This window comes from Salvelinus fontinalis, chromosome 7 (assembly GCF_029448725.1).
Source record: "Salvelinus fontinalis isolate EN_2023a chromosome 7, ASM2944872v1, whole genome shotgun sequence".
NCBI lineage: Eukaryota > Metazoa > Chordata > Actinopteri > Salmoniformes > Salmonidae > Salvelinus > Salvelinus fontinalis.
In genome coordinates, this window is record NC_074671.1 from 16,246,650 (window position 1) to 16,269,367 (window position 22,718).

Below are 22,718 nucleotides of genomic sequence, written 5' to 3' on the forward strand. Positions count from 1 at the left end.
CCACATCAAATTACAGAAATACTCATAATAAACATTGATTAAAGATACAAGTTTTATGTATGGAAATATAGATAAACTTCTTCTTAATGCAACCGCTGTGTCAGATTTCAAAAAGGCTTTACGGCGAAAGCACACCTTGCGATTATGTTAGGTCAGCACTTCGCCACAGAAAAACATACAGCCATTTTCCAAAGAAGGAGAGGTGTAAGAAAAGTCAGAAATAGCGTTATAAATATTCACTTACCTTTGATGATCTTGATCGGAATGCACTCCCAGGAATCCCAGTTCCACAATAAAAGTTTGTTTTGTTCGATAAAGTCCATTTATGTCCAAATACATCCTTTTTGTTCGCGCGTTTAGTTCACAAATCCAAACTCACGAGGCGCGGGCAAGTCCAGGCGAAAGTTCAGACGAAAAGTCCAAAAAGTTATATTACAGTTCGTAGAAACTATATAGAATCAATCTTTAGGATGTTTTTATCATAAATCTTCAATAATGTTTCAACCGGACAATTCCTTTGTCTTTAGAAATGAAAAGGAACGCAGCTACCTCTCACGGCCGTGCGCATGATTTAGCTCATGGCACTCTGCCAGACACCTGACTCAAACAGCTCTCAATCTCTCCCCCTTCACAGTAGAAGCCTGAAACAAGGTTCTAAAGACAGTTGACATCTAGTGGAAGCCTTAGGAAGTGCAATATGACCCCATAGACACTGTATATTCGATAGGCAATGAGTTGAAAAACTATAAACCTCAGATTTCCCACTTCCTGGTTGGATTTTTTTTCTCAGGTTATACTCACAGACATCATTCAAACAGTTTTAGAAACTTCAGAGTGCTTTCTATCCAAATATACTAATGATATGCATATTCTAGCTTTTGGACCTGAGTAGCGGGCAGTTTACTCTGGGCACCTTTTTATCCAATCTACTCAATACTGCCCTCCAGTCCCAAAGAAGTTAATGCGTACGGACGCACACACACCTCTTCTAGACTGTTGTCTTTGCTGTTCTACCTGGAACTCAGGGTCAGAGATAAAAAGAAAGATCAAATAAAAGAGAGAAAGAGAGAGGGAGGAGACAAAGTGACAGAGAAGGAGAAAAATAAAAAGATCACCAGCTGTTATCATGTTTGTGTCTCTGGTAACATTGTCCTTTAGCTGTCCTGCTGTGTGCTGTGGAAATAAATGGAGAGAGAAAGAGGGAAGATAGAGAGAGAGAAGGGAGGGAGAGGGGAAGGGAGGGAGGGAGAGCGAGAGGGAGGATATAGAGAGGGGAGGGAGAGAGAGGGAGGATAGAGAGAGAGAGACACAGGCTGGTGAAGGACCTGCATTTACTGTTATTAAGAGTATCTCTCTCTCTCTATCCTCCCTCTCCCCTCTCTCTCTCTCTCTCTCTCTCTCTCTCCTCCCTCTCTCTCTCAATTTCATTTAAATTTAAGGGCTTTATTGGCTTGGGAAACATATGTTAACATTGCCAAAGCAAGTGAAGTAGATAATAAACAAAAGTGAAATAAACAATCAAAATAACAGTAAACATTACACTCACAAAATTTCCACAATAAGAAAGAGACATCAGACATGAGAGGATCTGCACAGAAGAATGGGAAAAACTCCCCAAATACAGGTGTGCCAAGCTTGGAGTGTCCTACCCAGAAGACTCGAGGCTGTACTCGCGGCCAAGGTGCTTCAACATAGTACTGAGTAAAGAGTCTGAATACTTATGTAAATGTGATATTTCAGTTTTTTTTTTTTTTTAATACATTTGTAAACATTTGTAAAACCCTGTTTTGACTTTGTCATTATGGGGTATTGTGTGTAGATTGATGAGGGGGAAAAAAACAATTTAGTCCATTTTAGAATAAGGCTGTAATGTAAAAAAGAAAAAGTCAAGGGGTCTGAATATTTTCTGAATGCACTGTATGTGTCTCTAATGTGGTCATACATTTGGCAGGAGGTTAGGAAGTGCAGCTCAGTTTCCACCTCATTTTGTGGGCAGTGTGCACATAGCCTGTCTACTCTTGAGAGCCTTAAGAGCCAGGTCTGCCTACGGCGACCTTTCTCAATAGCAAGGCTATAGATTGCTATTGAAAGATTTCCTTAATTTTGGGTCAATCACTCACAGTGGTCAGGTATTCTGCCACTGTGTACTCTCTGTTGTGGGGCACGTACCATTCTAGTTTGCTTATTATTTTGCTTATTTCTTTCCAATGTGTCAAGTAATTATCTTCTTGTTTTCTCTCTCCCTCACCCCTCTATCCTCCCCTTGTCAAGGGACTGGTTGAGCTGTGAGTGAGTGAGGGCCTGAAGTCAGAGACACATCTGTATCCATTTACACACACCATTACACACATCTATCCCAATCACACACACACACACACAAACACACACACACACACACACACACACACACACACACACACACACACACACACACACACACACACACACACACACACACACACACACACACACACACACACACACACACACACACACACACACACACACACACACACACACACACACACACACACACACTTAGAGCTGAAGCATAAGAGGACTGTCCCTACTGACAAGGGACAAGTACAAAAAGGTGAGAAATGGAGAGATGAGAGGGACTATTTGGTGGGAAACGTAACAAAATGGGGACTCGTCTGGGATCTTGTTTCCCATGAGTATAGTGGTTTCTATAAGTCACCTACTCTGAAGCTCTGCCATCCCAGATTAGGAGTGTTCAACATTACACTTCTGTGGTAGAGTTTCTGCCACATAAAAAACATGAACTGGCGCACACCCAGAGAAAATTATTTGATGTAGAGGTGCTGACTAACGGCGAAAAAACTATAAGCTATAAAATAAAGACAGTCACACACTCTATATATAAACTCCCAATAATTTATTGGGTAAATCACCAATGTTTCTGCATCACTGTGCCTTCTTCAAGGTGACTGACATCCACCCAGAGGGGTTATAAGATTGGTGGAAGCATTTTCAAGGTTGCATAAACACACAGGCTAATATTTATTTTTATTTTTAAACATGGACTTTAAGTTGGAAGCATTTGTGGAAAACCCCTACATGGGACATGCTATGTAAATGTACGAAGGCGAATCATTATGATATCAAAGTTGCACATGCTGATTTGAAAGCAGTAGTCAAAGATATAGTTTACACTGCTTTGGTGGAGGAGGAGATCCTCCCGGAGGCTGATGAAAAGTTCCTACGGGTGGTAGAGTACACATTGGTAGAACTAAAGGCAAAATAGTAACGACAGAAATTAGCGCTTGAGCACAAGGAAAGGGAACAAGGAAAGTGAGCATGCCATTCGAGTAAGAGATAGATCTGGAAGCACTCTGAATCCAGTCAGGCCGTCCTGCACCCTCAGCAGAGTTTGATCTTGGTCGGAACAGCCGACTTGTACCGCCTTTCAATAAAAAGGAGTTGGATGTATATTTGACTCTGTTTGAATGGATTGCCACATCCCTAAAATGGCCACGAGACATTTGTGCTCCAGTGGTCTTGAGAGACGTGGACTGTTAACACCTTTAGTTGGCTCTCTCTAGAAAAACAATCCTTTATTTGATCTTCCCTGTTTTTGTTTTGTTTTGCTTCCTGTCTTTAAGTTTGGTGTGGGTTTTTCTTTTGTTTGCCTCTTCTTGGGCAAATTTAGTGGGTCTCAGGGTGGGTGTCTTTTAGGACCCAGTTGTTGTTGTTAGTCAACTTTCAGTGGAAACCCCATAAGTGTCTTTCACTTTGTTTTAGTTGTTGTCAGTGATGCTTTGTTAGTTCCTCCTGTTTGAGCGACAATTTTTTGTTTTCTTGCTGGGAAACGTAACAAATAAAATCTATGTTTATTGGTCGCGTAAATAGTTTAGCAGATAATATAGCAGGTGCAGCGAAATACTTATGTTACTAGCTCCTAACAATGCAGTAAAATGTCCAACAAGTACACAAACAATCAAGGTATTATTATTTTATTTTTTTACAAGAAATCCAATTAACAACCCAAATTAAACCAAACGCAATATATACGTATATACACCGGATGAGTTTACACACGATATACTAAGAATGACATGTACAGCAGTAGATAGACTAATAATGATATGTACAACAGTAGATATACTAAGAATGATATGTACAGCAGTAGATATACTAAGAATGATATGTACAGCAGTACAGTAGATATTACTAAGAATGACATGTACAGCAGTAGATAGACTAATAATGATATGTACAACAGTAGATATACTAAGAATGATATGTACAGCAGTAGATATACTAAGAATGATATGTGCGGCAGTAAAGTAGATATTACTAAGAATGACATGTACAGCAGTAGATAGACTAAGAATGACATGTACAGCAGTATATATACTAAGAATGATATGTACAGCAGTACAGTAGATATTACTAAGAATGATATGTACGGCAGTAAAGTAGATATTACTAAGAATGATATGTACAGCAGTAGATATTACTAAGAATGATATGTACAGCACTACAGTAGATATTACTAAGAATGATATGTAGAGCAGTAGATATACTAAGAATGATACGTACAACAGTAGATATACTAAGAATGATATGTACAGTGTAACAGTATAACTTTAAACCGTCCCCTCGCCCCGACACGGGCGCGAACCAGGGACCCTCTGCACACATCGACAACAGTCACCCACGAAGCAGCGTTACCCATCGCTCCACAAAAGCCACGGCCCTTGCAAAGCAAGGGGCAACACTACTTAAGTCTCAGAGCAAGTGACGTAACTGATTGAAATGCTACTAGCGCGTACCCGCTAACTAGCTAGCCATTTCACATCCGTTACACTCACCCCCCTTTCAACCTCCTCCTTTTCCGCAGCAACCAGTGATCCGGGTCACGGCACCAATGTAACAGTATAATTTTAAACCGTCCCCTCGCCCCGACACGGGCGCGAACCAGGGACCCTCTGCACACATCAACAACGGTAGCCCACGAAGCACGGTCGTTACCCATCGCTCCACAAAGGCCGAGGCCCTTGCAAAGCAAGGGGCAACACTACTTAAGTCTCAGAGCAAGTGACGTAACTGATTGAAATGCTACTAGCGCGTACCCGCTAACTAGCTAGCCATTTCACATCCGTTACAACAGCACTACAGTAGATATTACTAAGAATGATATGTACAGCAGTAGATATACTAAGAATGATATGTACAGCAGTAGATATACCAAGAATGATATGTACAGCAGTATCCTAGATATACTAAGAATGATATGTACAGCAGTAGATATATTAAGAATGATATGTACACCAGTACAGTATATACACTATCAAATCAAATCAAGTTTATTTTATATAGCCCTTCGTACATCAGCTAATATCTCGAAGTGCTGTACAGAAACCCAGCCTAAAACCCCAAACAGCAAGCAATGCAGGTGTAGAAGCACGGTGGCTAGGAAAAACTCCCTAGAAAGGCCAAAACCTAGGAAGAAACCTAGAGAGGAACCAGGCTATGAGGGGTGGCCAGTCCTCTTCTGGCTGTGCCGGGTGGAGATTATAACAGAACATGGCCAAGATGTTCAAAATGTTCATAAGTGACAAGCATGGTCAAATAATAATCAGGAATAAATGTCAGTTGGCTTTTCATAGCCGATCATTAAGAGTTGAAAGCAGCAGGTCTGGGACAGGTAGGGGTTCCATAACCGCAGGCAGTACAGTTGAAACTGGAACAGCAGCAAGGCCAGGTGGACTGGGGACAGCAAGGAGTCATCATGCCCGGTAGTCCTGGCGTATGGTCCTAGGGCTCAGGTTCTCCGAGAGAGAGAAAGAAAGAGAGAAGGAGAGAATTAGAGAGAGCATACTTCAATTCACACAGGACACTGGATAAGACAGGAGAAGTACTCCAGATATAACCAACTGACCCTAGCCCCCCGACACATAAACTACTGCAGCATAAATACTGGAGGCTGAGACAGGAGGGGTCAGGAGACACTGTGGCCCCACCCGATGATACCCCCGGACAGGGAAAAACAGGAAGGATATAATCGTTGCTCCAGAGCCTTTCCGTTCACCTTCACACTCCTGGGCCAGACTACACTCAATCATATGACTTACTGAAGAGATAAGTCTTCAGTAAAGACTTAAAGGTTGAGACCGAGTCTACGTCTCTCACATGGGTAGGCAGACCGTTCCATAAAAATGGAGATCTATAGGAGAAAGCCCTGCCTCCAGCTGTTTGCTTAGAAATTCTAGGGACAATTAGGAGGCCTGCGTCTTGTGACCGTAGCGTACGTGTAGGTATGTACGGCAGGACCAACTCAGAAAGATAGGTAGGAGCAAGCCCATGTAACGCTTTATAGGTTAACAGTAAAACCTTGAAATCAGCCCTTGCCTTAACAGGAAGCCAGTGTAGGGAAGCTAGCAATGGAGTAATATGATCAAATTTCTTGGTTCTAGTCAGGATTCTAGCAGCCGTATTTAGCACTAACTGAAGTTTATTTAGTGCTTTATCCGGGTAGCCGGAAAGTAGAGCATTGCAGTAGTCTAACCTAGAAGTAACAAATGCATGGATTAATTTGTCTGCATAATTTTTGGACAGAAAATTTCTGATTTTTGCAATGTTACATAGATGGAAAAAAGCTGTCCTTGAAACAGTCTTGATATGTTCGTCAAAAGAGAGATCAGGGTCAAGAGTAACGCCGAGGTCCTTCACAGATTTATTTGAGACGACTTTACAACCATCAAGATTAATTGTCAGATTTAACAGAAGATCTCTTTGTTTCTTGGGACCTATAACAAGCATCTCTGTTTTGTCCGAGTTTAAAAGTAGAAAGTTTTCAACCATCCACTTCCTTATGTCTGAAACACAGGCTTCTAGCGAGGGCAATTTTGGGGCTTCACCATGTTTCATTGAAATGTACAGCGGTGTGTCATCCGCATAGCAGTGAAAGTTAACATTATGTTTTAGAATAACATCCCCAAGAGGTAAAATATATAGTGAAAACAATGGTGGTCCTAAAACGGAACCTTGAGGAACACCGAAATGTACAGTTGATTTGTCAGAGGACAAACCATTCACAGAGACAAACTGATATCTTTCCGACAGATAAGATCTAAACCAGGCCAGAACTTGTCCGTGTAGACCAATTTGGGTTTCCAGTCTCTCCAAAAGAATGTGGTGATCGATGGTGTCAAAGGCAGCACTAAGGCCTAGTAGCACGAGGACAGATGCAGAGGCTCGGTCTGATGCCATTAAAAGGTCATTTACCACCTTCACAAGTGCAGTCTCAGTGCTATGATGGGGTCTAAAACCAGACTGAAATATTTCGTATACATTGTTTGTTTTCAGGAAGGCAGTGAGTTGCTGCGCAACAGCTTTTTCTAAAATCTTTGAGAGGAATGGAAGATTCGACATAGGCCGATAGTTTTTTATATTTTCCGGGTCAAGGTTTGGCTTTTTCAAGAGAGGCTTTATTACTGCCACTTTTAGTGAGTTTGGTACACATCCGGTGGATAGAGAGCCGTTTATTATGTTCAACATAGGAGGGCCAAGCACATGAAGCAGCTCTTTCAGTAGTTTAGTTGGAATAGGATCCAGTATGCAGCTTGAAGGTTTAGAGGCCATGATTATTTTCATCATTGTGTCAAGAGATATAGTACTAAAACACTTAAGTGTCTCTCCCGATCCCAGGCCCTGGCAGAGCTGTGCAGATCCAGGACAGCTAAGCCCTGGAGGAATACGCAGATTTAAAGAGGAGTCCGTAATTTGCTTTCTAATGATCATGATCTTTTCCTCAAAGAAGTTCATGAATTTATTACTGCTGAAGTGAAAGCCATCCTCTCTTGGGGAATGCTGCTTTTTAGTTAGCTTTGCAACAGTATCAAAAATAAATTTTGGATTGTTCTTATTTTCCTCAATTAAGTTGGAAAAGTAGGATGATCGAGCAGCAGTGAGGGCTCTTCGATACTGCACGGTACTGTCTTTCCAAGCTAGTCGGAAGACTTCCAGTTTGGTGTGGCGCCATTTCCGTTCCAATTTTCTGGAAGCTTGCTTCAGAGCTCGGGTATTTTCTGTATACCAGGGAGCTAGTTTCTTATGACAAATGGTTTTCGTTTTTAGGGGTGCAACTGCATCTAGGGTATTGCACAAGGTTAAATTGAGTTCCTCAGTTAGGTGGTTAACTGATTTTTGTCCGCTGACGTCCTTGGGTAGGCAGAAGGAGTCTGGAAGGGCATCAAGGAATTTTTGTGTTGTCTGAGAATTTATAGCACAACTTTTGATGCTCCTTGGTTGGGGTCTGAGCAGATTATTTGTTGCGATTGCAAATGTAATAAAATGGTGGTCCGATAGTCCAGGATTATGAGGAAAAATATTAAGATCTACAACATTTATTCCATGGGACAAAACTAGGTCCAGAGTATGACTGTGGCAGTGAGTAGGTCCAGAGACATGTTGGACAAAACCCACTGAGTCGATGATGGCTCCGAAAGCCTTTTGGAGTGGTTCTGTGGACTTCTCCATATGAATATTAAAATCACCAAAAATTAGAATATGATCTGCTATGACTACAAGGTCCGATAGGAATTCAGGGAACTCAGAGAGGAACGCTGTATATGGCCCAGGAGGCCTGTAAACAGTAGCTATAAAAAGTGATCGAGTAGGCTGCATACATTTCATGACTAGAAGCTCAAAAGACAAAACCGGCATTTTTTTTTGTAAATTGAAATTTGCTATCGTAAATGTTAGCAACACCTCCACCTTTGCGGGATATGGTCACTAGTGTAACCAGGAGGTGAGGCCTCATTTAACACAGTAAATTCATAAGGATTAAGCCATGTTTCAGTCAGGCCAATCACATCAAGATTATGATCAGTTCATTGACTATAACTGCCTTTGAAGTGAGGGATCTAACATTAAGTAACCCTATTTTGAGATGTGAGGTATCATGATCTATTTCAATAATGGCAGGAATGGAGGAAGTCTTTATCCTAATGAGATTGCTAAGGCGAACACCGCCATGTTTAGTTTTGCCCAACCTAGGTCGAGGCACAGACACAGTCTCAGCTGAGCTGACTACATTTACATTATTTAGCAGACGCTCTTATCCAGAGCGACTTACAAATTGGAAAGTTCATACATATTCATCCTGGTCCCCCCGTGGGAATTGAACCCTGGTCCCCCCGTGGGAATTGAACCCACAACCCTGGCGTTGCAAGCACCATGCTCTACCAACTGAGCCACACGGGACCACAGCATAGTCAGTGACTACACTGACTATGCTAGTGGCAGACTCCACTAAGCTGGCAGGTTGGCTAACAGCCTGCTGCCTGGCCTGCACCCTATTTCATTGTGGAGCTAGAGGAGTTAGAGCCCTGTCTATGTTGGTAGATAAGATGAGAGGACCCCTCCAGCTAGGATGGAGTCCGTCACTCCTCAGCAGGTCAGGCTTGGTCCTGTTTGTGGGTGAGTCCCAGAAAGAGGGCCAATTATCTACAAATTCTATCTTTTGGGAGGGGCAGAAAACAGTTTTCAACCAGCGATTGAGTTGTGAGACTCTGCTGTAGAGCTCGTCACTCCGCCTAACTGGGAGGGGGCCAGAGACAATTACTCGATGCCGACACATCTTTCTAGCTGATTTACACGCTGAAGCTATGTTGCGCTTGGTGACCTCTGACTGTTTCATCCTAACATCGTTGGTGCTGACGTGGATAACAATATCTCTATACTCTCTACACTCACCAGTTTTAGCTTTAGCCAGCACCATCTTCAGATTAGCCTTAACGTCAGTAGCCCTGCCCCCTGGTAAACAGTGTATGATCGCTGGGTGATTCGTTTTAAGTCTAATACTGCGGGTAATGGAGTCGCCAATGACTAGGGTTTTCAATTTGTCAGAGCTAATGGTGGGAGCCTTCGGCGTCTCAGACCCCGTAACGGGAGGAGTAGAGACAAGAGAAAACTCGGCCTCAGACTCCGACTTGCTACTTAATGGGGAAAACCGGTTGAAAGTTTCTGTCGGCTGAATGAGCGACACCAGTTGAGTATTCCTACAGCATTTCCCTCCAGAAGCCATAAGAAAGTTGTCCGGCTGCGGGGACTGTGCGGGGGGATTTATACTAACGTTACTATCTGTACTTACTAAGAATGATATGAATGATATGTACAGCAGTAGATATACTAAGAATGATAAGTACAGCAGTAGATATACAAAGAATGATACGTACAGCAGTACAGCAGATATACTAAGAATGATATGTACAGCAGTAGATATACTAAGAATGATATGTACAGCAGTACAGTAGATATACTAATGATATGTACAGCAGTACCCTAGATATACTAAGAATGATATGTACAGCAGTAGATATACCAAGAATGATATGTACAGCAGTACCCTAGATATACTAAGAACGATATGTACAGCAGTAGATATACCAAGAATGATATGTACAGCAGTACAGTATATATACTAAGAATGATATGTACAGCTGTACAGTAGATATACTAAGAATGATATGTACAGCAGTACAGTAGATATACTAAGAATGATATGTACAGCAGTAGATATACTAAGAATGATATGTACAGCAGTATATATATTAAGAATGATATGTACAGCAGTATATATATTAAGAATGATATGTACAGCAGTAGATATACTAAGAATGATATGTACAGCAGTAGATATACTAAGAATGATATGTACAGCAGTATATATATTAAGAATGATATGTACAGCAGTAGATATACTAAGAACGATTAATACTTCACCATTTCTATCTTACCTGCTATTCATCGCTCATTTGGTGTGTGTGGGTGGTGTGTGTGTGTGGTGTCTGTATGCGGGTGGTGTTTGTGATGGTTTCAAGAACTGTAGAGGTAAACCCAGCCCCATTAAGCCTTCCTCCCTCTCCCCCTTTTTCCCTCCTCCACTCCTCACTTCTAGTCCTCCTCTTCCTCCCTCTCCCCTTTCTTCCCTCCTCCCTGACATCTCCTCTTCCTCTCTTCTCTAACCTCTCTCCTTCCCCCCTCTCTTCTCTAACCTCTCTCCTTCCCCACTCTCTTCTCTAACCTCTCTGCTTCCCCCCTCTCTCCTCCCCCTTCCCCCCTCTCTTCTCTAACCTCTCTCCTTCCCCCCTCTCTTCTCTAACCCCCCCCCCTCTCTTCTCTAACCTCTCCCCTTCCCCCCTCTATTCTCTAACCTCTCCCCTTCCCCCCTCTCTTCTCTAACCTCTCTAACCTCTCTCCTTCCCCCCTCTCTTCTCTAACCTCTCCCCTTCCCCCCTCTCTTCTCTAACCTCTCTCCTTCCCCCCTCTCTTCTCTAACCTCTCCCCTTCCCCCCTCTCTGTTCTCTAACCTCTCTCCTTCCCCATCTCTTCTCTAACCTCTCCCCCTTCTTTCCTCCTCCCTGACATCTCCTCTTACTCTCTTCTCTAACCTATCTCCTTCCCCCCTCTCTTCTCTAACCTCCCCCCCTCTCTTCTCTAACCTCTCCCCTTCCCCCCTCTCTTCTCTAACCTCTCTCCTTCCCCCCTCTCTTCTCTAACCTCTCTGCTTCCCCCCTCTCCTCTCCCCTTCCCCCCTCTCTCCTTCCCCCCTCTCTTCTCTAACCTCTCTCCTTCCCCCCTCTCTTCTCTAACCTCTCTGCTTCCCCCCTCTCTCCTCTCCCCTTCCCCCTCTCTTCTCTAACCTTTCTCCTTCCCCCCTCTCTTCTCTAACCTCTCTCCCTCTCTTCTCTAACCTCTCCCCTTCCCCCCTCTCTTCTCTAACCTCACTCCTTCCCCCTCTCTTCACTAACCTTTCCCCTTCCCCCCTCTCTTCTCTAACTTCTCCCCTTCCCCCCTTTCTTCTCTAACCTCTCTCCTTCCCCCTCTCTTCTCTAACCTCTCCCCCTTATTCCCTCCTCCCTGACATCTCCTCTTACTCTCTTCTCTAACCTATCTCCTTCCCCCCTCTCTTCTCTAACCTCCCCCCTCTCTACTCTAACCTCTCCCCTTCCCCCCTCTCTTCTCTAACCTCTCTCCTTCCCTTCCTCAGGAAGACATTTTCCCCTCCACTTGATCCCATCGATTTCTGTCCAGTTCAAGGATGAGTCACTTTCTCCTTTTTCTCTTTCCTTCAATCTCTCTCGAACTCATACTGTTTCTCTTCTCTTTCTCTCTCTTACCCTTTTCTTTGTTCTCTCTCTCTCATCATCCCCCTTTCTCTATTGTCTTGTTGATTGTTTGTTATTCTGTGTGTTGTCCTGCAGGAAACAAGCAGGAAACCAAAATATAATCCAGAGTTGATCCAAAAATCAGTTTATTACAAAATATCAGACGTGTTATATTACAGATCTGTTGTCCTCCAGCCAATATTACTACCATCAGTTTATAGCACTACCAGCAAGAGCCAGCACGCACGCACACGCACACACACACACACACACACACACTCTCACACCCATGCAAGCACACACACACACACACACACACACACACACACACACACACACACACACACACACACACACACACACACACACACACACACACACACACACACACACACACACACACACACACACAGACACACACACACACACATGTAATATTAACATTACAATAGTACATTATCTACAATACAACAACATCATCCTACTTTACAATGACACGTTACGTCCGTGCAGGACACTACATGTGGACTCAGTGTTGAAGTCATGTAAAGTGCTACCGGTACAGCAGAATGTGGTTAATATCCCTGATCACAGCAGATCATCACCAGTACAATCAGCAGCATTTACAGCAGGTATTTACACACACACACACACACACAAACACACACACACACGCATGAAGTCATTACAGCAACATAAATAATCCCTAGACATCCAAACAATAAATATTCAGACTTCATATTTGACCCTGTGAGCGACTGTGTAATACTAACAATGATATATATATATATGATTAATAACTAAATAATATAACTATATAATAACTTAACTACTGAGCATGCAGTCGTGTGCTTGTCCAGTGTTTCCCTTCGTAGGACTCAGCCATGTCTGTTCTATGAAGTATATTTCTATGGCACGCCCTCAGTCAGCTAATGTTACTAGCTTCACCTGATTGTCAGAGTTCTCTAGTACACAGCTGGGCTGGTCTGTAGGTTTAGGTCTGTGGTTAAAGGTCTGTAATTATAAGGAAGATGACTGTAGTTGCCTGTCTGTAGGTTTAGGTCAGTGGTTAAAGGTATGTAATTATAGGGAAGTGATGGAAGTTTCAAGTTTGTAGGTTTAGGTCTGTAGGGTTAAATGTCTGTAATTATAGGGACATGTCTGTAGTTTCCGGTCTTTAGGTTTAGGTCTGTGGTTAAATGTCTGCAATTATAGGAAAATGTCTGTAGCTTTCTGTCTGTAGGTTTATGTCTGTAGGGTTAAATGTCTGTAATTACAGGGAAGTGTCTGTAGTTTCCAGTTTGTAGGTTTAGGTCTGTGGTTAAAGGTCTGTAATTATAGGGTAATGTCGGTAGTTTCCTGTCTGTAGGTTTAGGTCTGTAGGGTTAAATGTCTGTAATTATAGGGGAATGCCTGTGGTTTCCTGTCTGTAGGTTTAGGTCTGTGGGGTTAAAGGTCAGTAGTTCTGGAGTCTGTCTCAGCCTACTTTCCCATAAGAGTCCAGAGCAGGATGCTTGCCTGTTCTAGGTTCCACTGGCAACGCTCTAGAACCACCTGGCACTCTGATCTAGAACGCAGACCCAGGCGAAACAACTGTTCTACCTATAACAGAGAGAGAGAGATGTTAGAGTACTTAAAAAGAGAGATGTTAGAGAGAGAGATGTTAGAGAGAGAGATGTTAGAGAGAGAGATGTTAGAGAGAGAGATGTTAGAGAGAGTACTTAAAAAGAGAGATGTTAGAGAGAGAGATGTTAGAGAGAGAGATCTTAAAAAGAGAGAGATGTCAGAGAGATCTTAAAAAGAGAGAGACAGAGAGAGATATGTTAGAGAGAGAGATCTTAAAAAGAGAGAGATGTTAGAGAGAGAGATCATAAAAAAGAGAGGTGTTAGAAAGAGAGATGTTAGAGAGAGAGATCTTAAAAAGAGAGAGATGTTAGAGAGAGAGATGTTAGAGAGATCTTAGAGAGAGAGAGAGATGTTAGAGAGAGATCTTAGAGAGAGAGAGAGATGTTAGAGATAGATCTTAGAGAGAGATCTTAGAGAGAGAGTGTGTGTGTGTGTGTGTGTGTGTCTGTATGTGTGTACCTTTAGTTGGCATATTGCCTGAGGGATGTTCCAGCTGTGAGTCTCCAGAGCCACTTCACACTCCTCTGCTGTCACACCATGCACTGCCCCCTGCACCTACACGCACACACACACACACACACACACACACACACACACACACACACACACACACACACACACACACACACACACACACACACACACACACACACACACACACACACACACACACACACACACACACACACAGTTTTAGGATCTCATTAGGTTCCCGAAGTCTTGCGACTTCAAAAAGCATTTAAATGTATTTCTGACAAGATAAGCAGGTAAACACAAAGAGCACTTGAATGCAGCCACATTCTACACTGCTTGTTCTGAACATCTCTAACCTGAATGAGGCTGTTCTCCCGTTGCCTGCTGGGAGCTGTAGTTAAATGTTGAGTCCTGTGGTTGTTGTTGTTGAAAGAGGTGTTAGGCCTTGCCCCACCCCCGCCTGGTTGCTGTTTCATCATGGGTCGGACAGTGGCCATTTTGGCAGCTCCATATCTCTCCAGGTAGGCGGGGCGTTCAGAACTCTGAGAGCTGTCAATAAGGGGATCCAATGAAGCGCTGGGAGGAGGGGCAGCAGTGAGCCTGGAGGAATAGAGGGAGGAGGGAGGAGAGGAAGAGGGGGAGGAGGAGACTAGAGAGCCGAGAGGACCAACAACACCATACAGCCCTGTCCTCTGACGAGGGGAGACGGAGAGGGGAGGGGGGGGGAGACAAAGGGGGGAGGAGGAGAGAGGGGAGACAGAGAGGGGAGGAACTAAAGGAAGGGGGGAGGCGGAGCGTGAGGAGGGTTGAGAAAAGGCGTGGTCTCTGGGAGGGATCTGAGGGGGCGTGTCATCCCTCTCACCTAGGGAAATGTGTTTGGAGGAGCGGAGGGGTGGGATGGGGGAGCGTGGAGGTAGCATGGGTCTGTCCTCATAGGAAGAAGAGGAGGAGGGGGGAGGAAGGTAGATCTGTCTGTGAGGGGCCGGGGGGGCCAGGGAGAGGGGGAGGGGGGAGGAGGGGAGGGAGCGGCCGGCTGTCATGGGAACACGCAGTTTCACCATCACCTGCAGGTCAGCAGGAAGAGAAAAAATCTACAGTTGAAGTCGGAAGTTTACATACACTTATGTTGATCTCATTAAAACTTGTTTTCAACCACTCCACAAATCTCTTGTTAACTTCTTATGGCTGCAGGGGCAGTATTGAGTAGCTTGGATGAAAGGTGCCCAGAGGTGCCCATAGTAAACTGCCTGCTCCTCAGTCCCAGTTGCTAATATATGCATAGTATTATTCGTATTGGATAGAAAACACTCTGAAGTTTCTAAAACTGTTTGAATGATGTCTGTGAGTATAACAGAACTCATATGGAAGGCAAAAACCTGAGAAAAAATCCAAACAGGAAGTGGGAATTCTGAGGTTGGTCGATTTTCAACCAAGACACTATTGAATACACAGTGAGATATGGATGAGTTTGCATTTCCTACGGCTTCCACTAGATGTCAACAGTCTGTAGAACCTTGTCTGATGCCTCTACTGTGAAGTGGGGCTGAAGGAGACAGGAATTAGTCAGGTCTATCATGACCTGACTATGCTCTGACCATGCGCGTTCACATGAGAGGGAGCTCTGTTCCATCGCACATCTGAAGTCAATGTAATTCTCCGGTTGGAACGTTATTCAAGATTTATGTTAAAAACATTCTAAAGATTGATTCAATACATCGTTTGACATGTTTCTACTGACTGTTACGGAACTTTTTGACATTTCGTCTGCTTTTAGTGAACGCGCGGATCTGCTTTTAGTTGACGTTGGATTTGTTTACGCTAACAAAAATAGCTATTTGGACATAAATGATGGACATTACCGAACAAAACAAACATTTCTTGTGGAAGTGGGAGTCCTGGGAGTGCATTCCGACGAAGATCAGCGAAGATAAGTGAAGATTTATAATGCTTTTTATGAGTTTTGTTGACTGCACAATTTGGCGGGTAACTGTATGGCTTGCTTTCGTGGCTGAACGCTGTTCTCAGATTATTGAATATTGTTCTTTTGACGTAAAGCTTTTTGAAATCTGACACAGCGGTTGCATTAAGAACAAGTGTATTTTTAATTCTATGTAAAACATGTATCTTTCATCAAAGTTTATGATGAGTATTTATGTTATTTGACGTGGCTCTCTGTAATTTCTCTGGATATTTTGGAGGCATTTCTGAACATGGCGCCAATGTAAACTGAGGTTTTTGGATATAAATATTAATTTTATCGAACAAAACATATATGTATTGTGTAACATGAAGTCCTATGAGTGTCATCTGATGAAGATCATCAAAGGTTAGTGATTCATTTTATCTCTATTTCTGATTTTTGTGACTCCTGTCTTTGGCTGGAAAAATGACTGTGTTTGTCTGTGATTTTGCGTTGACCTAACATAATCGTTTGTGGTGCTTTCGCTGAAAAGCCAACTTGAAATCGGACACTTTGGTGGGATTAACAACAAGATTACCTTTAAAATGATATAAGACACATGTATGTTTGAGGAATTTTAATTATGAGATTTCTGTTGTTTGAATTTGGCGCCCTGCACTTTCACTGGCTGTTGTCATATCATCCCGTTAACGGGATTGCAGCCATAAGAAGTTTAAACAAACTATAGTTTTGACAAGTCGGTTAGGACATCTACTTCGTGCATGACACAAGTAATCTTTCCAACAATTGTTTACAGGCAGATTATTTAACTTATAATTCACTGTATCACAATTCCAGTGGGTCAGAAGTTTACATACACTAAGTTGACTGTGCCTTTTAACAGATTGTAAAATTCCCGAAAATGATGTCATGGCTTTAGAAGCTTCTGATAGGCTAATTGACATAATTTCAGTCAATTGGAGACGCACCTGTGGATGTATTTCAAGGCCTACCTTCAAACTCAGTGCCTCTTTGCTTGACATCATGGGAAAACAAAAGAAATCAACCAAGACCTCAGAAAAAAAATTGTAGACCTCCACAAGTCTGGTTCATCCTTGGGAGCATGTGCGGTTTGCAACTGCACATGCGGACAAAGCTACTTTTTGGAGAAATGCCCTCTGGTCTGATGAAACAAAAATAGAACTGTTTGGCCATAATGACCATTGTTATGTTTGGAGGAAAAAGGGGGAGTCTTGCAAGCCGAAGAACACCATCCCAACCGTGAAGCACGGAGGTGGAAGCATCATGTTGTGGGGGTGCATTGCTGCAGGAGGGACTGGTGCACTTCACAAAATAGATGGCATCATGAGGCAGGAAAATGATGTGGATATATTGAAGCAACATCTCAAGACATCAGTCAGCAAGTTAAGCTCTTGATGCTAGGGGTCAGATTATTATTATTATTTTTAAAATAACGTTCCCAAGGTAAACAGACTATTTCTCAGGTCCATATCGTAGAATATGCATATAATTTACAGATTAGGATAGAAAACACTCAAAAGTTTCCAAAACTGTTCAAATATTGTCTGTGAGTATAACAAAACTGATTCTGCAGGTGAACACCTGAGGAAATCTAACTCGGAAGTGTTTTTTAAATGTTTTTAATCTGTGTTTCCTTGCCCGTCCTTCTTCCATTTAAAGGGGTATCAACCATATTCCTTTTCCAATGGCTTCCTCAGGCTGTGACCAGGCTTTAGACATAGTTTCAGGCTTTTAGTTTGAAAAATGAGCGAGATTTTTCAAAAGTAGTCAGGTGTCCTTTGATTAGTTCCTGCGAGCGAGAGGGGTAGCTCTCCATTTTCTTTCTCTCTTTTATTGAATAGGTTACGGTCCGGTTGAAATATTATCGATTATGTTTGTTAAAAACAACCTGAGGATTGATTATAAAAAACATTTGACATGTTTTTACGAACATTACGGATACTTTTTGGAATTTTCGTTGAACGGAACGAAGCTTTGGTTTTCTGAACATAACGCGCAACCCAAATGGCGTTTTTTTGTTATAAAAGTAATATTTATCGAACAAAAATAACATTTATTGTGTAACTGGGAGTCTCGTGAGTGCAAACATCTGAAGATTATCAAAGGTAAGCGATTCATTTTATTGCGTTTCTGACTTTCGTGACCATGCTAATTTGGGGCTAACTGTTCTAGCATTGCTTGATACACACTTGGTGAACCATGAATGTGTGTGTGTGTGTGTGTGTGTGTGCGTGTAGAAATAAAAGCTGAAATAAATCATTCCCTCTACTATTATTATAACATTTCACATTCTTAAAATAAAGTGGTGATCCTAACTGACCTAAGGGGTTTGGAAATGTTTTGAGTTAAATTGTGTGCTAATTTCTATTGAAGTGGCTGCTGACTGTGATGGTTGAGGAAACCCAGATGCATTTTATTAAGACACTTTGTATTAGCCTCGTGTTGTTGAATTTCTGAGACTTTTTTTGGCTATAGTGCTACTGTTACTGCTACTGCTACTGTTGTCCTCGTAAAGACAGGGAATCTTTACGAGGATTAAATGTCAGGAATTGTGAAAAACTGAGTTTAAATGGATTTGTCGAAGGTGTATGTAAACTTCCGAATTCAACTGTACGTTAAAACTCCAAACTCAAATGAGAAATTTGTGGTGTGTGTGTGTGTGTGTGCCGTACCTCTCTCTGCAGCTCCTGGAACAGATCAGCTGACTGTGTTAAGCCCCTCCACTCTGCATCAGTGCTGGGCGGAGCCAAAATCCCCTCAGCCAACCCAGTGATAGATCTAACCTCCATGTCTGCCAATTGGCCCTCAGCCTCAGTGGCAACCTCGTCATAGGCAGGAAGAGGGAGGGGCCAGTCTAGGATGGAAGGAAGGTCCTGGAGAGAGAAAGAGGAGAAGACTGTTATTTTGCCCACAGAGTGTGTGTGTGTGTGTGTGTACGTACCTTGAGTGTGTCCTGGTCAGGTAGGCATGTCTCAGTTAGAGGGGAGGGCGTGGCCGAGCTAAAGCTGTCATCGGTGAAGTCGATGAGCGAGACCTCGCTTTTGGCTGACCTTACACCTGGCCCCTCCCACGGGCGGAGTTTAAGGCCCATAGCCACACCCAGTTTTTTCAGCCCCGACGAAGCACCTTCATATTCATCATCATCATCTAACACAGAGTCATAGAACGGCTCTACACACACACACACACACACGCACACGCACGCACACACAACATCATCATTATCATCAGAGAGTCATAGTCAGCTCAACATAGACAGGAACATAAACCTTCGGCGTGGGAGACAGACTTACGCTGGATCAAGACAGCAGGCTGGGGAGGACGAGGGGGAGGCTGCTCTGATGGACAGAAAGAGAAAGACGGAGAGTTTAGGAATGAGGTAGGAAGACACTGTAAGGAGAGAATAAATGTGTGTGTGTAGCCTACTCACTCCTGGTGCGGTTGGGTAGTTTGGTGGGCCGGGCAGTGGAAGGATCCATTCCCATAACATCAGGGGGGTCCATGGGGTTTCCCAAGTACAAGCTGAGGGGGGTAGAGGCCAGGGATGTAGTGCAGCGTAAACACAGTACTTCAAATTGTCTTTATAAAACTTACATGACATGCATTTTGATCTTTGGGTTCTTTTCCAATTGGTTCCATTGGCCCTGACATCTGAAGAACAAGAGCACTACTGACAGGGCTCTGCTGCACTCCAGTGGTCAGGCACTGTACTTGCAGGTAACAGCCAGGAATGTGTGTGTGTGTATGTGTGTGTGTGTGTGTGTGTGTGTGTGTGTGTGTGTGTGTGTGTGTGTGTACCTGTCTATGCGGTCAGCGTGCCCCCAACTCCTGTGTGGGTCAGTGTCTCCGTGTCCAGTGTGAATGAAGGAGTGTGTGAGGGGTCTGCTGATGTCTTGGGCCGACAGGCCGCTGACCGACGTGACCACGTGGCGAGGAAACTGTCCCACACGTAACGTCCTTCTGTTCTGACCTCTCCACCAATAGAGTTCTGCTCTGGAGACACAGAGACACTGGTATGATTCCCTCTTCCACATTACAGAGAAGGATGTCTGTTCTACATAGCTATCTGACTTTCAGAAACAGGAATCATTCTGCCCTCCCCCACTCACCCACCCACCCACACGCACCCACCCACCCACCCACCCACCCACACACACACACACCCACCCACACACACATCCACCCACCCACCCACACATCCACCCACCCACACACACACACACACACCCACCCACCCACTGACCTGCCCTCGATGATGGTGATGATGTCATTAATGATGATCTGGAGTTTGTCCGGTTCCTCAAAGTCCTGCAGCGCTTTCATGTCTGTAGGCATGGTCTATATACACACACCACACGCACACACACCACACGCACGCACGCACGCACACACACCACACGCACGCACACCACACGCACACGCACGCACGCACGCACACACACCACACGCACACACACGCACGCACGCACGCACACCACACGCACACACACCACACGCACACACACACACACACACACGCACGCACGCACGCACGCAAGCACGCATGCACACACACCACACACACACACACACACACACACACACACACACACAATCATTATTAGCTTTGGTCTTGCAATCACTCATGTAGCTACAGTGCCCTCTGCTGGACACTTGGTGAACCATGAATGTGTGTCTACCTCCAATAGAAAGTCTCTGAGGGCGGTGAATGTTGGTCTGTCATCAGGCTGAGGGCTCCAGGTCTGCAGCATCATGTTGTAAACATCCTGGGGACAGTCTTCTGGCTTCACCAGCCTCTCCCCCTCCACATCCACCTTATGGAGAATCTGCACACAGACACACACACACAGACACACACACAGAAACACACACACAGACACACACACAGAAACACACACACAGAAACACACACAGACACACACACACATACACACACACACACACACACACACAGACACACACACACAGAAACACACACAGACACACACACACAGACACACACACACACAGAAACACACACACAGACACACACACACACAGAAACACACACACAGACACACACACACAGACACACACACACACAGAAACACACACACAGAAACACACACACAGAGACACACACACAGACACACACACACACACACACAGACACAGAAACACACACACAGAGACACACACACAGAAACACACACAGACACACACACACACACACACACACACACACACACACACACACACACACATACACACACACACACACACACAGACACACACACACAGAAACACACACAGACACACACACACAGACACACACACACACAGAAACACATACACAGACACACACACAGAGACACACACACACACAGAAACACACACACAGAAACACACACACAGAGACACACACACAGAAACACACACAGACACACACACACACACACAGACACACACAGAAACACACACACAGAAACACACACACACTTTTCAAGCACTACCGTCAAACACATATTGCCTGTGAGTGTGTGTCTGTGTGAGTGCGTGTCTGTGTGAGTGTGTCTGTGTGAGGGTGTGTGTCTGTGTGAGGGTGTGTCTGTGTGAGTGTGTGTGTCTGTGTGTTCGTACCTGGCTGCCATTGAGTCCTAGCCATGGCTCCTGTCCGTGTGTAAACATCTCCCACAGAGTGACTCCAAACATCCAGGTGTCTGAAGCATGAGAGAAACTTCTGCTCCTCAATGACTCTGGAGCGCACCTAGAGAGAGAGAAAAAGAGAAAGAGAGAGAGAGAGAAAGAGAGAGAGGCAGAGAGAGAGAGATTTACAGAGAGACAGAGAGAGAGAGTGATAGACTCAGTGATAGACTCAGTGAGCACCGTCTGGCTATAGAGACCGGTCGTCACAGACAAACCTGGCTGCCCAGAGAGGACAGGCTGTGCTCACTCTGCTCCAGAGGAGAGGTAGAGACAGAGGTGCATTTCCTACTACACTGTGACAAATACTCAGACCTAAGAGCATATTTCTTTCCCAAAATTATAACTCAATACAAAGAATTTGAAACTATAAAAGATGAAGAAAAAATCAAATATTTATTGGGTGAAAAGCCAAAATGTGCAGTTTTGGCAGCCAAATATGTGTCCTCCTGCCACAACCTGAGGGACAGCCAGTGAAAAATGCAAAGTAATGTTGATAATATTTCCCATTTAGCTTAGTTTTGTTTTGTCTTTCATACCAGGTCATATGTCTTCTCAAGTCATGTTGACACTGGTCTACTACTGTTGCTTTAATTTATTGTTGTTCTGATTAATATGGTTGTTGTAGTTGTTGTTAATGCTAATCCCATGTCCACTACTACTGTTATTATTGCTGTTGGTCCCACCATTTATTTATATATAAATATATATATATATATTTTGTATATATATACATATATATTTGATTTTTATTTTCGATATGTATACTTTGACAATGTAAGTAATAACGAACTTGACATGTCAATAAAGTCAATTGAATTGAAATTGAATTGAATTAATAGACAGAGAGAAATAGA

At 43.6% G+C, this 22,718-nt stretch overlaps 1 protein-coding gene across 3 annotated transcripts in view; it reads right to left on the reverse strand.

The window, feature by feature from the left end:
* Positions 1-12,254: 12,254 nt before the first annotated feature.
* LOC129859082 (activated CDC42 kinase 1-like) overlaps positions 12,255-22,718 on the reverse strand; it is a 17,480-nt gene continuing 7,016 nt past the window's right edge. For all 3 annotated transcript variants that reach the window (XM_055928443.1, XM_055928441.1, XM_055928440.1), the window contains exons 9-19: positions 21,799-21,925; positions 20,859-21,005; positions 20,423-20,517; positions 19,978-20,172; positions 19,610-19,701; positions 19,473-19,517; positions 19,121-19,350; positions 18,852-19,052; positions 14,594-15,301; positions 14,223-14,318; positions 12,255-13,739 (exon numbers count right to left, since the gene is read on the reverse strand). In XM_055928443.1, the coding sequence (XP_055784418.1) occupies positions 13,620-13,739; positions 14,223-14,318; positions 14,594-15,301; positions 18,852-19,052; positions 19,121-19,350; positions 19,473-19,517; positions 19,610-19,701; positions 19,978-20,172; positions 20,423-20,517; positions 20,859-21,005; positions 21,799-21,925 (2,056 nt within the window). In that variant the 3' untranslated portion in view covers positions 12,255-13,619. The remainder of the gene's footprint in view (positions 13,740-14,222; positions 14,319-14,593; positions 15,302-18,851; positions 19,053-19,120; positions 19,351-19,472; positions 19,518-19,609; positions 19,702-19,977; positions 20,173-20,422; positions 20,518-20,858; positions 21,006-21,798; positions 21,926-22,718) is intronic.